The 12507-nt window shown below is 49.5% G+C and overlaps 1 protein-coding gene across 4 annotated transcripts in view; it reads right to left on the reverse strand.

Moving 5' to 3' along the window:
- NISCH (nischarin) overlaps positions 1-12079 on the reverse strand; it is a 38921-nt gene extending 26842 nt beyond the window's left edge. For 3 of the 4 annotated variants that reach the window (XM_021934349.1, XM_003894306.2, XM_009200600.1), the window contains exons 1-3: positions 11852-12079; positions 9676-9759; positions 8766-8948 (exon numbers count right to left, since the gene is read on the reverse strand). In XM_021934349.1, coding sequence (XP_021790041.1) covers positions 8766-8948; positions 9676-9759; positions 11852-11944 — 360 coding nt within the window. In that variant the 5' untranslated portion in view covers positions 11945-12079. The remainder of the gene's footprint in view (positions 1-8765; positions 8949-9675; positions 9760-11851) is intronic. The other variant, XM_021934350.2, reaches the window with a different exon arrangement.
- Positions 12080-12507: the final 428 nt, after the last annotated feature.

A 12507-nucleotide genomic window follows, 5' to 3' on the forward strand; every position in this document is an offset into this window, starting at 1 on the left:
TACTTAGAAACTAAAACAAATTATGGAAATAAATTGGATGCTAAAGCCAATGTTAAGATTGTAACAGTTCAACACAGCCCCTGATTCCAAATTTTGAAAAGGATCTTTGTTCTAGCCAACTAACTTTAAAAGAAGACAACAATATAAACACCTTTCAAGAGAACTTAATTCCTTTCTTTTCCTGGACCACCTAGTAATGGCTAGCACGTGGTGAGCCCTAACCTCAGGCCCAACACTCTTCTAAGCCACTGACCTTCACTGCACAGTCCCCCCCGCTTTTTTTTTTTTTTTTTTTGAGACGGAGTCTCGCTCTGTCGCCCAGGCTGGAGTGCAGTGGCACGATCTCAGCTCACTGCTAGCTCTGCCTCCTGGGTTTACACTATTCTCCTGCCTCAGCCTCCCAAGTAGCTGGGACTACAGGTGCCTGTCACCTCACCCGGCTAGTTTTTTGTATTTTTTAGTAGAGACGGGGTTTCACCGTGTTAGCCAGGATGGTCTCGATCTCCTGACCTCGTGATCCACCCGTCTCGGCCTCCCAAAGTGCTGGGATTACAGGCTTGAGCCACCGCACCCGGCCCACTGCACAGTCTCTTGCAGGCCTCACAAGGACCCCGGCTCATCAGCCTCCAGCTCACAGGCAGGTTAAATGACTGACTTGGACTAAACCATTGAGAAGTAGGGGTGGGAGATAAACTCGCCTCTGCCTGCCTCCAAGTCCACCACAGTTGGAGGTCCTGCCCCACATGGTGTGCTAGAATTCCACGTGGGATTCCATTTCACTGAGTTTGAAAACCTGTTCCAGGGGTTCTGGGACGAGTCCTGTCACCACATGTCCAGGAGGGTCAGGACACAGCAATATGAAGAGCAGCACGGCAACAGGCAAGTGCCGCAGTGTGCCCCTCACTCACACAGGCGGCAACCCCTGCACTCCCACCTAAAGTGGGCTGGTAACAAGTAGTGCTTTCTTTCCTTGTTATTAAAATCCACACCGCAGGCTGGGTGTGGTGGCTCACGCCTATAAACCCAGCACTTTGGGAGGCTGAGGTTGGTGGATCACTTGAGACCAGGAGTTTGAGACCAGCCTAGGCAACATGGAGAAACCCCATCTCTACAAAGAATACAAAAATTAGCCAAGTACGGTGGCACATGCCTGTAGTCCCAGCTACTTGGGGGGGTTAAGGTGGGAGGAGTACTTGAGCCTGGGAGGTCGAGGCTGCAGTGAACCGAGATGGTGCCACTGTACTCTAGCCTAGGCAACACAGCAAGACCCTGTCTCAAAAAACAAACAAAATCCATACAGGAATATATTGTTATAAATCTTTGTGACCTTGGATTGGGTAATGGTTTCTCATATATGATACCAAAACACAAGAGACCAAAGAAATTGATATACTGAACTTTTTTTTTTTTTTGAGACGGAGTCTCACTCTGTTGCCCGGGCTGGAGTGCAGTGGCCGGATCTCAGCTCACTGCAAGCTGTGCCTCCCGGGTTTACGCCATTCTCCTGCCTCAGCCTCTCGAGTAGCTGGGACTACAGGCATCAGTCACCATGCCCAGCTAACTTTCTGTATTTTTCTTAGAGACAGGGTTTCACCATGTTAGCCAGGATGGTCTCTATCTCCTGACCTCGTGATTTGCCCATCTCGGCCTCCCAAAGTGCTGGGATTACAGGCTTGAGCCACCGCGCCCGGCCCATCTTTCCATTTTCTTGATGGTCTTCATTGAAGCACAAAAGATTTAGATTTTGATTAAGTTCAGTTTATCAGGCCGGGCGCGGTGGCTCAAGCCTGTAATCCCAGCACTTTGGGAGGCCGAGACGGGCGGATCACGAGGTCAGGAGATCGAGACCATCCTGGCTAACACGGTGAAACCCCGTCTCTATTAAGAAATACAAAAAACTAGCCGGGCGAGGTGGCGGGCGCCTGTAGTCCCAGCTACTCGGGAGGCTGAGGCCAGAGAATGGCGTAAACCCGGGAGGCGGAGCTTGCAGTGAGCTGAGATCCGGCCACTGCACTCCAACCTGGGTGACAGAGTGAGACTCCGTCTCAAAAAAAAAAAAAAAGAAAATGGAAAGATGGCCAGGCACGGTGGCTAACCCCTGTAATCCCATCAATTTGGGAGGCTGAGGCAGGTGGATCACCTAAGGTCAGGAGTCCGAGACCAGCCTGGCCAACACAGTAAAACCCTGTCTCTACTAAAAATACAAAAATTAGCCAGGCAGGCCAGGCGTGGTGGCTAAGGCTGTAATCCCGGCACTTTGGGAGGCCAAGAAGGGTGGACCACCTAAGGTCAGGAGTTCAAGACCAGCCTGACCAATATGGTAAAACCCCATCTCTACTAAAACTACAAAAATTAGCTGGACGTGGTGGTGCATGCCTGTAGTCCCAGCTACTCGGGAGGCTGAGACAGAATTGCTTGAACCCAGGAGGCGGAGGTTGCAGTAAGCCGAGATTGCGTCACTGGACTCCAGCCTGGGCGATGCAGCAAGACTCTGTCTCAAAAAAAATTAGCCATGCATGGTGGCATGTGCCTGCAGTCCCAGCTACTCGGGAGGCTGAGGCACGAGAATTGAACCCCAGGGGTGGAGGTTGCAGTGAGTCGAGATCACACCACTGTACTCCAGCTTGGGCAACAGAGCAAGATTGCATCTCAAAGAAAAAAAAAAAAAGACAACTCACAGAATATGAAAAAGTATTTGCATGTTTCTAAAAGTCTAGTAGCCAGAATATATAAAGAACTCTTACAACTCAACAAAGATAATCTGACTTTTTTTTTTTTTTTAGACAGTCTTACCCTGTCACCCAGGCTGGAGTGCAGTGGTGTGGTCTTGGCTCATTGCAACCTTCGCCTCTCAGGTTCAAGCCATTCTTGTGCCTCAGTCTCCCAAGTAGCTGAGATTACAGGCACATACCACCATGCATGGCTGATTTGTGTATTTTTAGTAGAGACAGAGTTTCTCCATGTCGGCCAGGCTGGTCTCGAACTCCTGGCCTCAAGTAATCCGCCCGCCTTAGCCTTCCAAAGTGCTGGGATTGCAGGCATGAGCCACCCGCGCCCTGCCCAATCTGATTTTTAAAAGGATAAAGAATTGGATACTTTTCTCCAAAGAAGATATGCAAATGGCCAAATACCATATGGAAAGAGGCTCAGGCCAGATGTGGTGGCTCACACCTGTAATCTCAGCACTTTGGGAGGCCAAGGTGGACAGATCACTTGAGGCCAGAAGTTTGAGACCATCCTGGCCAACATGGTGAAACCCCATCTGTACTAAAAAAATATATACAAATTAGCCAGGCATGGTGGTGCACGCCTATAGTCCCAGCTACTCGGGAGGCTGGGGCATGAGCATCGCTTGAACCAGGGAGGCACAGGTTGCAGTGAGCCAGGATCATGCCCCTGCACCCCAGCCTGTGCGACAGAGCGAGACTCTGTCTCAAAAAAAAAAAAAAAAAGAAGAGGCTCAATAACATTAGTCATCAGGGAAATGCAAATTAAAACCACAATGAGATACCACTTCACACCCACCAGAACAACTATGATTAAAAAAAAAAAAAAAAAAAAGGACAAGAAGTGTTAAGCAAGAATGTGGGGAAATTAGAACCTGTGCACTGCCGATGGAAACGTCAAATGGTGCAACAACTTTGGAGAACAATTTGGTAGTTCCTCAAAAAGTCAAACATAGAGTTACCATATAACTCAGGTTCCACTTTTGGCTATATATCCAACAAAAATGAAAACATAAGTTCACATAAAAATTAACATACAAATGCTCATAGCAGCATCATTCACAATGGCCAAAAATGGAAACAAACCTAACACTTATCAACTGCTAATAAATAAACATAATGTGGTATATCCAAAAAATACACTATTACTCCATCATAAAAGGACCGAAGGATTCACACTACAATATGAACGGACCTTGAAAACATAAGGCTAAATTAAAGAAGCCAGTCACAAAAGGCCACACACTGTATGATTCCATTTCTATGAAATGTCCAGAAGAGGCAAATCCATAAGGACAAAAAGTAGATTAGTGACTGCCAGGGGCTGGGGCACAGAGGGATGGGAAGCTTCTGCTAACAGGTACAGGTTCCTTTTTGGGCTGATGAAATGTTCTGGAATTAGATAGTGGCGATGGTCACTCAAAGTTGTGAATATACTAAAAACTACTAAATTGTACACACTGGGTGCAGCAAACCACCGTGGCGCATGTATACCTATGTAACAAACCTGCACATTTGGCACATGTACCCCAGAACTTAAAGTTTAATAATAATAATAAATAAATAAATAAATAAATTGTACACATTAAAAAGAGTTAATTTTATGGTATGTGAATTATACCTCAATTTTTTAAAATCCACACCATGGCCAGGCGTGGTGGCTCACGTCTGTAATTCCAGCACTTTGGGAGGCTGAGGCAGGTGGATCACGAGGTCAGACGTTCGAGACCAGCCTCGCCAACATAGTGAAACCCCACCTCTACTAAAAATACAAAAAATTAGCCAGGTGTGGTGGCAGGCCATCTGTAAACCCAGCTACTCAAGAGGCTAAAGCAGGAGAATCACTTGAACCTGGGAGGCGGAGGTTGCAGTGAGCCGAGATCGCACCGCTGCACTCCAGCCTGGGCAATAAGAACGAAACTCTGTCTCAAAAAATCAAAATAAAAAAATTCACCCCATGACCAAATAGGGTGGGTTCCCTGGGTCCACCCTATCCAATGTCAGCAACACAAGAGGCAGAACACATGTGGAACAATTTCCAAGAGGACACAGATGGTATAAAAGTTAAGAGAAACATTCCCTAGAGAGCTCCCAGCCTGGAGAAAAGGCTGACAAATCTTTAGGCCCCAAATGAAGATCTAATCCAGTGGTTTTCAAGTGGGACATTTGGCAATGTCTGGAGACATCTTTAATTGCCATAGCTGGGTGGCGAAGTGCTACTCGCATCCAGTGGGTAGAAGCCAGGGTGCTGCTAAACAACGCATGGGATAGCTCCTTACAGAAACACATTATCCAGTCCAAAATGTCAGCAGTGCCATGGCTGATCAACTGTGGGTTTAATCCAAAGATGGGTTCAATTGCTTTTTTAAATCCTAGGATTTATATAACTTAGGGACCTGTTTGGTAACACTAATTCCAAATACATCAAAACTTCTACAAGTAGTGGAGCCTGCCTCAAACCAGAACCAGATGTAGCCAGCTCAGGCCCATCTCAGGCAAACCAGTTTCAAAAGCACAGTCCAGGCCTTTCTACCCTCAGAGCCAGGCACATGTGAGGCAGCCAGCGAGATCTCTCCTCAAAGGCACAGGTATCAAGTAAGGAATAAATACCGTCAAAGGGCTGCATGTCAAGTTTCATCCCTAAATGGCTAACCAAAGCTTCCTTAAAGCACAATCTTTTTTTTGAGACGGAATCTTGCTCCGTTGCCCAGGCTGGAGTGTAGTGACACGGTCTCTCAGCTCACTGCAAGCTCCACCTCCCAGGTTCACGCCATTCTCCTGCCTCAGTCTCCCGAGTAGCTGGGACTACAGGCGCCCGCCACCATGCCCGGCTAATTTTTTGTATTTTTAGTAGAGATGGGATTTCACCATGTTAGCCAGGATGGTCTCGATCTCCTGACCTCGTGATCCGCCCGCCTCGGCCTCCCAAAGTACTGGGATTACAGGTGTGAGCCACTGTGCGTGACCTTTAAAGTACATTATTTCTTAAAACACTAACCAGTAAAGTTTATCTGAAAGACTTGCATAAGGAACGCAAATTTTTTCTCACATAAGAAAGGGTAAAAATATGTTTACAAAAGGGTATGTTGCTAACCCTATACTTGCTGGTATATGCTAAATAAAATCCAAAGCACATACACAGTTCCCATCTGTGAATGCTATCTACTTTTTCACCTATTCCTGCCAAGCTCAGTGGCCCAAGGTTAGCACTGCCACCAAATTTCTAGGCTCTTCAGTGATGCAAGAAAAGTTCAACTGTCTTACTCTGAAAAGACTTTAAGGAAGTTGTTGTTGTTGTTGTTGTTTTTGAGACGGAGTCTCACTCTGTGGCCCAGGCTGAAGTGCAGTGGCATGACCTCGGCTCACTGCAACCTCCCCTTCCCAGGTTCAAGTGACTCTCATGCCTCTCTCCTCGGTAGCTGGGACTACAGGCATACGCCACCACGTGCAGCTAATTTTTGTATTTTTAGTAGTGAAGGGGTTTCGCTATGTTGGCCAGGCTGGTCTAGAACTCCTGGCCTCAAGTGATCTGCCTATCTGGGCCTTCCCAAAGTGCTGGGATTACAGGCGTGAGCCACTGCACCTGGCCAAGAAAGTTGTATTTTAAATACAGCTGGGCTTTTAGGACCATAACTCACAGGTTACTTCAGGGTGAGCCTGAATAAGGGAGTGGATTCTTCCCCGTCTTCATCATATAAAGGGAAAACGAGTAAACATAAATTATCTGAAAATCTATCACTCAGAGAAAACTAGTCTTAGCATTTTGGTGTACATAAACCTCCTAGAGTTTTCCTAGACAAATATGTCCATATCAACTTTTTATAAAAATGAGACCATAGTCAGCCAGGTACGTGGCTCATGCCTACAGTCCAAGCACTTTGAGAAGCAGAGGTGGGAGGATTGCTTGAGCTCGAGTTTGAGGCCAACCTGAGCAATATTGCAAAACCCCATCTCTACAAAAAAATTTTAAAAATTAGCTGGGTGTGGTGGCATGCACCTATAGTTCCAGCTATTTGGGAAGTTGAGGCAAGAAGATCGCTTGAGCCCAGGAGTTTGAGGTTGCAGTGACCCATGATCAGGCCACTGCACTCCAGCCTGAGCAAGGGAGTGAGACCCTGTCTCAAAAAAAAAAAAAAAAAACTACAGCCATACGATTGGATACTGCTTAAGAAAGCTGCATTTTTTTGAGACAGAGTCTGCTGGGAAGACTGGTGTGCTGCTGGGAAAATGATGGGGGAGCTGCAGACTTGTTTTTTGTTTGTTTTTTCCCAAAGAGCTAGGATCACAGGCATGAGCCACTGTGCTCAGCCTCGTTGTACCCTTTGATTTTTCTTTTTTTTTTTTTTTTTCTGAGATGAAGTCTCACTCTCTGTTGCCCAGGCTGGAGTGCAGTGGCATGATCTCGACTCACTGCAACCTCTGCCTCTTGGGTTCAAGCGATTCTCCTGCCTCAGCCTCCCAAGTAGCTGGCATTACAGGTCTCTGCCACCACACCCAGCTAATTTTTGTATTTTTAGTAAAGATGGGGTTTCACCATGTTGGCCAGGCTGGTCTCGAACTCCTGACCTCAAGTGATCTGCCCACCTCGGCCTCCCAAAGTGCTGGGATTACAGGCGTGAGCCACTGCGCCCGGCCTGTTTTCTTTTTTTTCTTTTTTTGTAACCTCTTCTACTAGACTTTAGGGTTGTCCTTACTATCTTGTTACAACCCTGGAATGACTACCTTTGTTCATATATCCTTTTTGCAGTTGCCTGATTTTTCCTTAGAAAAAAATTCTCATAACTAGAACTGCTATTTAATATTGTGGTTTCGGCCAGGTGCAATGGCACATGCCAGTAATCTCAGCACTTTGGGAGGCTGAGGCAGGCAGATCACTTGAGGTCAGGAGTTCCAGACCAGTCTGGCCAACATGGTGAAACCCCATCTCTACTAAAAACACAAAAATTAGCTGGGTGTGGTGGCACAAGTCTGTAGTCCCAGCTACTCGGGAGGCTGAGGCAGGAGAATTGCTTGAACCCAAGAGGCGCAGGTTGCAGTGAGCCGAGATTGCGCCACTGCACTCCAGCCTCGGTGACAGAGCAAGACTCCGTCTCAAAAAAACAAATATTGGCCAGGTGTGGTGGCTCAAGCCTGTAATCCCAGTACTTTGGGAGGCCGAGATGGGTGGATCACAAGGTCAGGAGATCGAGACCATCCTGGCTAACACAGTGAAACCCCGTCTCTACTAAAAAAATAAAAAAATAAAAAAAAACTAGCCGGGCGAGGTGGCAGGCGCCTGTAGTCCCAGCTAATCGGGAGGCTGAGGCAGGAGAATGGTGTAAACCCGGGAGGTGGAGCTTGCAGTGAGCCGAGATCTGGCCACTGCACTCCAGCCTGGGCGACAGAGCGAGACTCCGTCTCAAAAAAACAACAACAAAAAAAAAAACAAAAAAAAAACCCCAAATATTGTGGTTTCACACTGCCTAAGTGCTGTTCTTAAAGTCTGACGACGCATTCTGTCCCCAGCAACTTACGAAAGTTGTTCTTCTGTCCAGGACGGAGTACAGAGCTGTTCTACGACACACTCTCCCATCAGAGGAAATTATCTACCCTCAACCTTAGCACCCTGGCAGCGTGGACCCCGATTACATGTCCCAAGATGGTGATATTCCACCATCACAGACTAATCCCTTAATTAGTTTTGAGCTGTGAACCAACAACTCAACAATAGTCTATCCCAGGTGTCAGCTGTTTCTAATCCAGCCTCATCCATCTGGATGGAAACCTAGCTTAAACACCCACAGGCCATTTTTGCTAAACAAAATGCCTTGTGGTAGAGGAAAGCATCTCTGTGGCCACACTCAGTCTAATTTAAGGCAAATCTGTCAACTAACATGCTTCTGCCCACAACACATCCCTAACCAGGGTGACGTTCCTCCATCTTCTAACCTAGGGTCAAACCCCGGCCCACCTCAAAGCTGAGGTCCCCCCTGGTTTGCTGCCTCAAGCTTGGCAGTTGTGGGTTTGCAGGCACAGGTGAAAACCCAATGAGGAACTTACATAGAAGTGAAAATGCAAGAAGTGGGCCAGCACTCTGGGGGTCACGCCAGGGAAGGCAGCCAGGAGTTTCTGGAGGTAGACCTCCAGATCCTTCTCCCTCTTCTCCACCAAGCTTCTTGAGTTTTTCCCAATTATCTTTTTGGGCGGAAGCAGATTTTTATCAATCTTTCTCTCTGCAACGAGCTGTAAAAAAACATAAGCACATCAACCACAGACTAAGAGGCTCTGTGCCTATGTAAGGCCGAGGCAAGAAGCCTGAGGACAGGCGCTTGTCAGCACTTGCACAGCCCCTCCCTGCAGTACCAAGATCAGTGACCAAACGAGGGCACCTGGGATTCGCCTCTTTCAATCCAAATTAGCATTAGAAATACCAATACAATTCCAGACAAGGAATTCCATCTGGAGACTTTGGAGACATTCAGAAAAGTAACACCTTTTGCCCCTAAAATTGCCATCTTTTCCAAGCCAGAGTAAAAACCAATTAGGGCAGTGGTGTGTCTTTAAAACACGCTGTAAATGACCCAGAGAAAGACAGCATCTCCAAAAGCAAAGAAAAGATGGAATCACAGCCAGATATTACAGCACAGGCTTTGGAATAGCCATAGCTAGGTCGAACAAGTTCAAACCTGTCCCCTTCCCAGGAAACTGTCTCAGCATCTCGTATCCAAGCTAGGACTGGAAATATTAAAACTGAAATTCAAATATGCTCCTTGCAGACTGGCTCATGCTAGAGCTGAAGGCTAGCATTTACATGCTATATTAATGAACGCAGTTATATTAACAAAGTGATTTATTAAGAACTATGGACATGGAGCCTCTTTTGCCCTAAAACTAATGTGTGGCACAATGGAAACTTGGCCTACAGGACCCTCCAGCCCTGAAATATGTGCTCCCAGCTCTTAACAGTTACCTTTTCATGTAGGTCATGGAAGTCGCTGTAGCGGTGCTTTACCGTCCACTCATGGCTGCCATCAGTGACCTGTATGATGTAAACCTAAAAGGGGAAACCAAAAGCCCTTGTAGCAAGGGAGCCCCAACAAGGAGTCTCCTCCCCCTATAGCAAAAGCTGCAATTACCTTTCCCAATTATCTTTTATCAGTCTTTCTCTCTACAACTCAGACCCACCCCAAGGCCAAAGTCAGGCTGCCCCTGCCCACTAGCCTCTGCACCTGACCCTTGCTGACCAGCAGGGCCCCTCTCAGCCTCCTCCATGGCCCAAGCAGTAGGGCTGGGAGGCACATGGGACAAGCCTGTGGCTCCATCCATCAGTAAGGAATGAAAAAAGTGATTACCACAACAAGTCACCTCTTTAGTTTTTTACCTCCTGCCTCTAGGTAACTCAAAACCCAACCCGAGCTGCAGGCAAGGCCATTTCTTCCAAGGGAGGCAGAGGAGGGCCAGTTGTAGCCTGAGCATCTTCTCTGTTGTACTTCTTTCCAGGTGCCCTACCCTCCTGGAAGCAAGTCCTTTTCCAACCCTTTCAACTGGTTCATGGCTGTGATTTCTGCTACTGAGCCAGGAATCAAGGCACAAGCAGCTGATGTGGGGAGGGAGTGGTAGCAACTAAGCTCTATCAGGAGGCAATATGGCCTAGAGGTTAAGGAAGGCCTGGGTTAAAAACCTGGTTCTGTCATTTCCTGGCTGCAGCTTATGTGTCACTTATATAATTAACTTGGAGCCTAAGTTTTCTCTGAGCCTCAGTTCCTCCATCTTAGAATCAAGGACCAAGTAAGGCAATGCATGTAAAATGCTTTGTCCATGGGCCTGACCCATGGCAAGTGTTCAAAGGGTAGGTGTGTTCATAATATCCAACCCGGCACACCCGGAGACAGAGGATGGTAGGGTCCAATCTAGATCACCACCTCCCCCGACACACATGCAGAGGAGGGGTGCAGTCCAGAATAGGGAGGGCTTTTTGAAGATGGCCCTCTTGCTGAAGGTGCCCCTAGCTGATGGCCAGCCAGCCATCAGCTCAGAGACCTCACCCGCCTCCTGCACCTAGTTTCCCTCTCCTCTCTGCAGCATGGAGCTGAAGCCTTCTCCAGCCCTGAGGAGCAGCCATTTCTCCAGGCTGGCCTGTTGCTCCAGGATCCACCCCTCTCCTCTTCCCATCCTGCCTGATTCCTTCCCTTTGCCCTCAAGAAAGGAGAAAAGAGCCCGATGAATGGCCCTCAGAGGGGGAGGTTAGGATGAGGGCCAGGGAGGGGGGTGCAGGCAGGGCCAAGGCCCCCACCCACTCCCTACCCTGCGGGAACAAAGGGGATGAAGCAGGGAGGTGCTCAATGCCTAGTTTTTGCCAGGCAGCCCACCAGGCTCACAGGCCTGGCATCCAGCCCCGTCAGAGTCGGAAACTACCCCCCATTTGTCCTCTGTCTCCCCCATAGCTTAGAAGTGTGTGTGCGCAGCTTGTTGCCCCATCTCGCTCCCACAGCCCAAAGTCACGAAGATTCCTAAGGTTTATAGGGCCTGCGCTTCAGCACTGAGACCACCCCTATTTCTCCACAGCTGGGCTCCACCCGTCCTCCGTTCTTGTCTCCGCCCGACCCCCAAGGCGTCTGCCCCCCAGGTCTATCCTTCACTTCTCAGAGAAAATCTCAACCACCACCGCAGGCTTCCCAGATCAGGATGCTGGCGCCTTCTCTTTCTTCAAGGCCTGCGGAGCCTGACCCTTTTCCCTGATTCCATCCATCAGAGACCCTCTCCCCATTGCCTTTCTCCTGAACACCAGTAACGGTCTCTCAGGCCGGGGCCCCTCCAGTCCTAGAGGATCTAGAGGAGTTTAGCCTCATCTAGACACCCCCCTCCCCAGGCCCCCTTTATCCCCAGATGCCGCCCCCAACCCGAGCCTCCCTTTCTGATCGCGTACCCTTTTCCAAACCGCCTCCCCAGGCCCCGAACAACCCTTCACCCGAACCTGCGAGGCCCAGATCCCTTTCCTTAGATCCCCCGTCCCAGCCCCCTCGCAATCGCAGACTCTTCTACCCGCTCCTCAGGGTTGCAGATCCCGAACCCCTCCCCAAGCCCCCAAGTCGGATTCCGGGTCCCAGCCACCACCCCCGCTTCAGGTGCCTGCGCCCCCAACAAACCGTATAAGTGTCCACGAGCTCCGAGCCCAAGACGCGAGCTTCCTTGGCCGGCTCGGCTTCCCGCTCGGGCCCGAAGGTGCGCGCCGTCGCCATGTTCGGGTCTCCGCCGCCGCCGCCGCCCGGCGCAGACTGGCAGCAGTAGGGGGCGGGGTCAACGTCCCACCGCCCCCCAGCCCCCGCCGCCCCACGCCCCCGCCGCGCGCTGCGCCGCCATCTTGGCCCCGCCTTCCTCCTGCGCCCTCGCCCCGCCCCTCGCGCGTGATTGACAGGCACCACCCACAGCGCGCGCGTGCGCGGTGCTCGCTTGCGTAATCTCTACCTGCGTGGCGCGGCTGGAGGTACACTGCGCAGCCTGCTAGAAACTGAGACCCCTGGTGGTTACAGCTCTGGGCATCGCCCCTCCGTCCTCGGGAAGAGGGGACAGAAGGTCTCGAGCCTTCCGGGCTACACGAAGCAAGTCACTGCTCTTCCTGGCCTCAGTTTACTCCTCCGGATAAAGGAGGCCATAATAGTGCCTCACCTGGCTGTTGAGCTCTTTCTCTTTAGGGCAAGGCGGGTTGGAGGGGAAAACAGGACCTGTGCTTACCGCCGGAGCAGGGCGAGAACGATTCTGGGCCAGTTCTGAACCTCTCCGAGACTCGGAGATCTCTTGTCAG

This window comes from Papio anubis, chromosome 2 (genome assembly GCF_008728515.1).
Source record: "Papio anubis isolate 15944 chromosome 2, Panubis1.0, whole genome shotgun sequence".
NCBI lineage: Eukaryota > Metazoa > Chordata > Mammalia > Primates > Cercopithecidae > Papio > Papio anubis.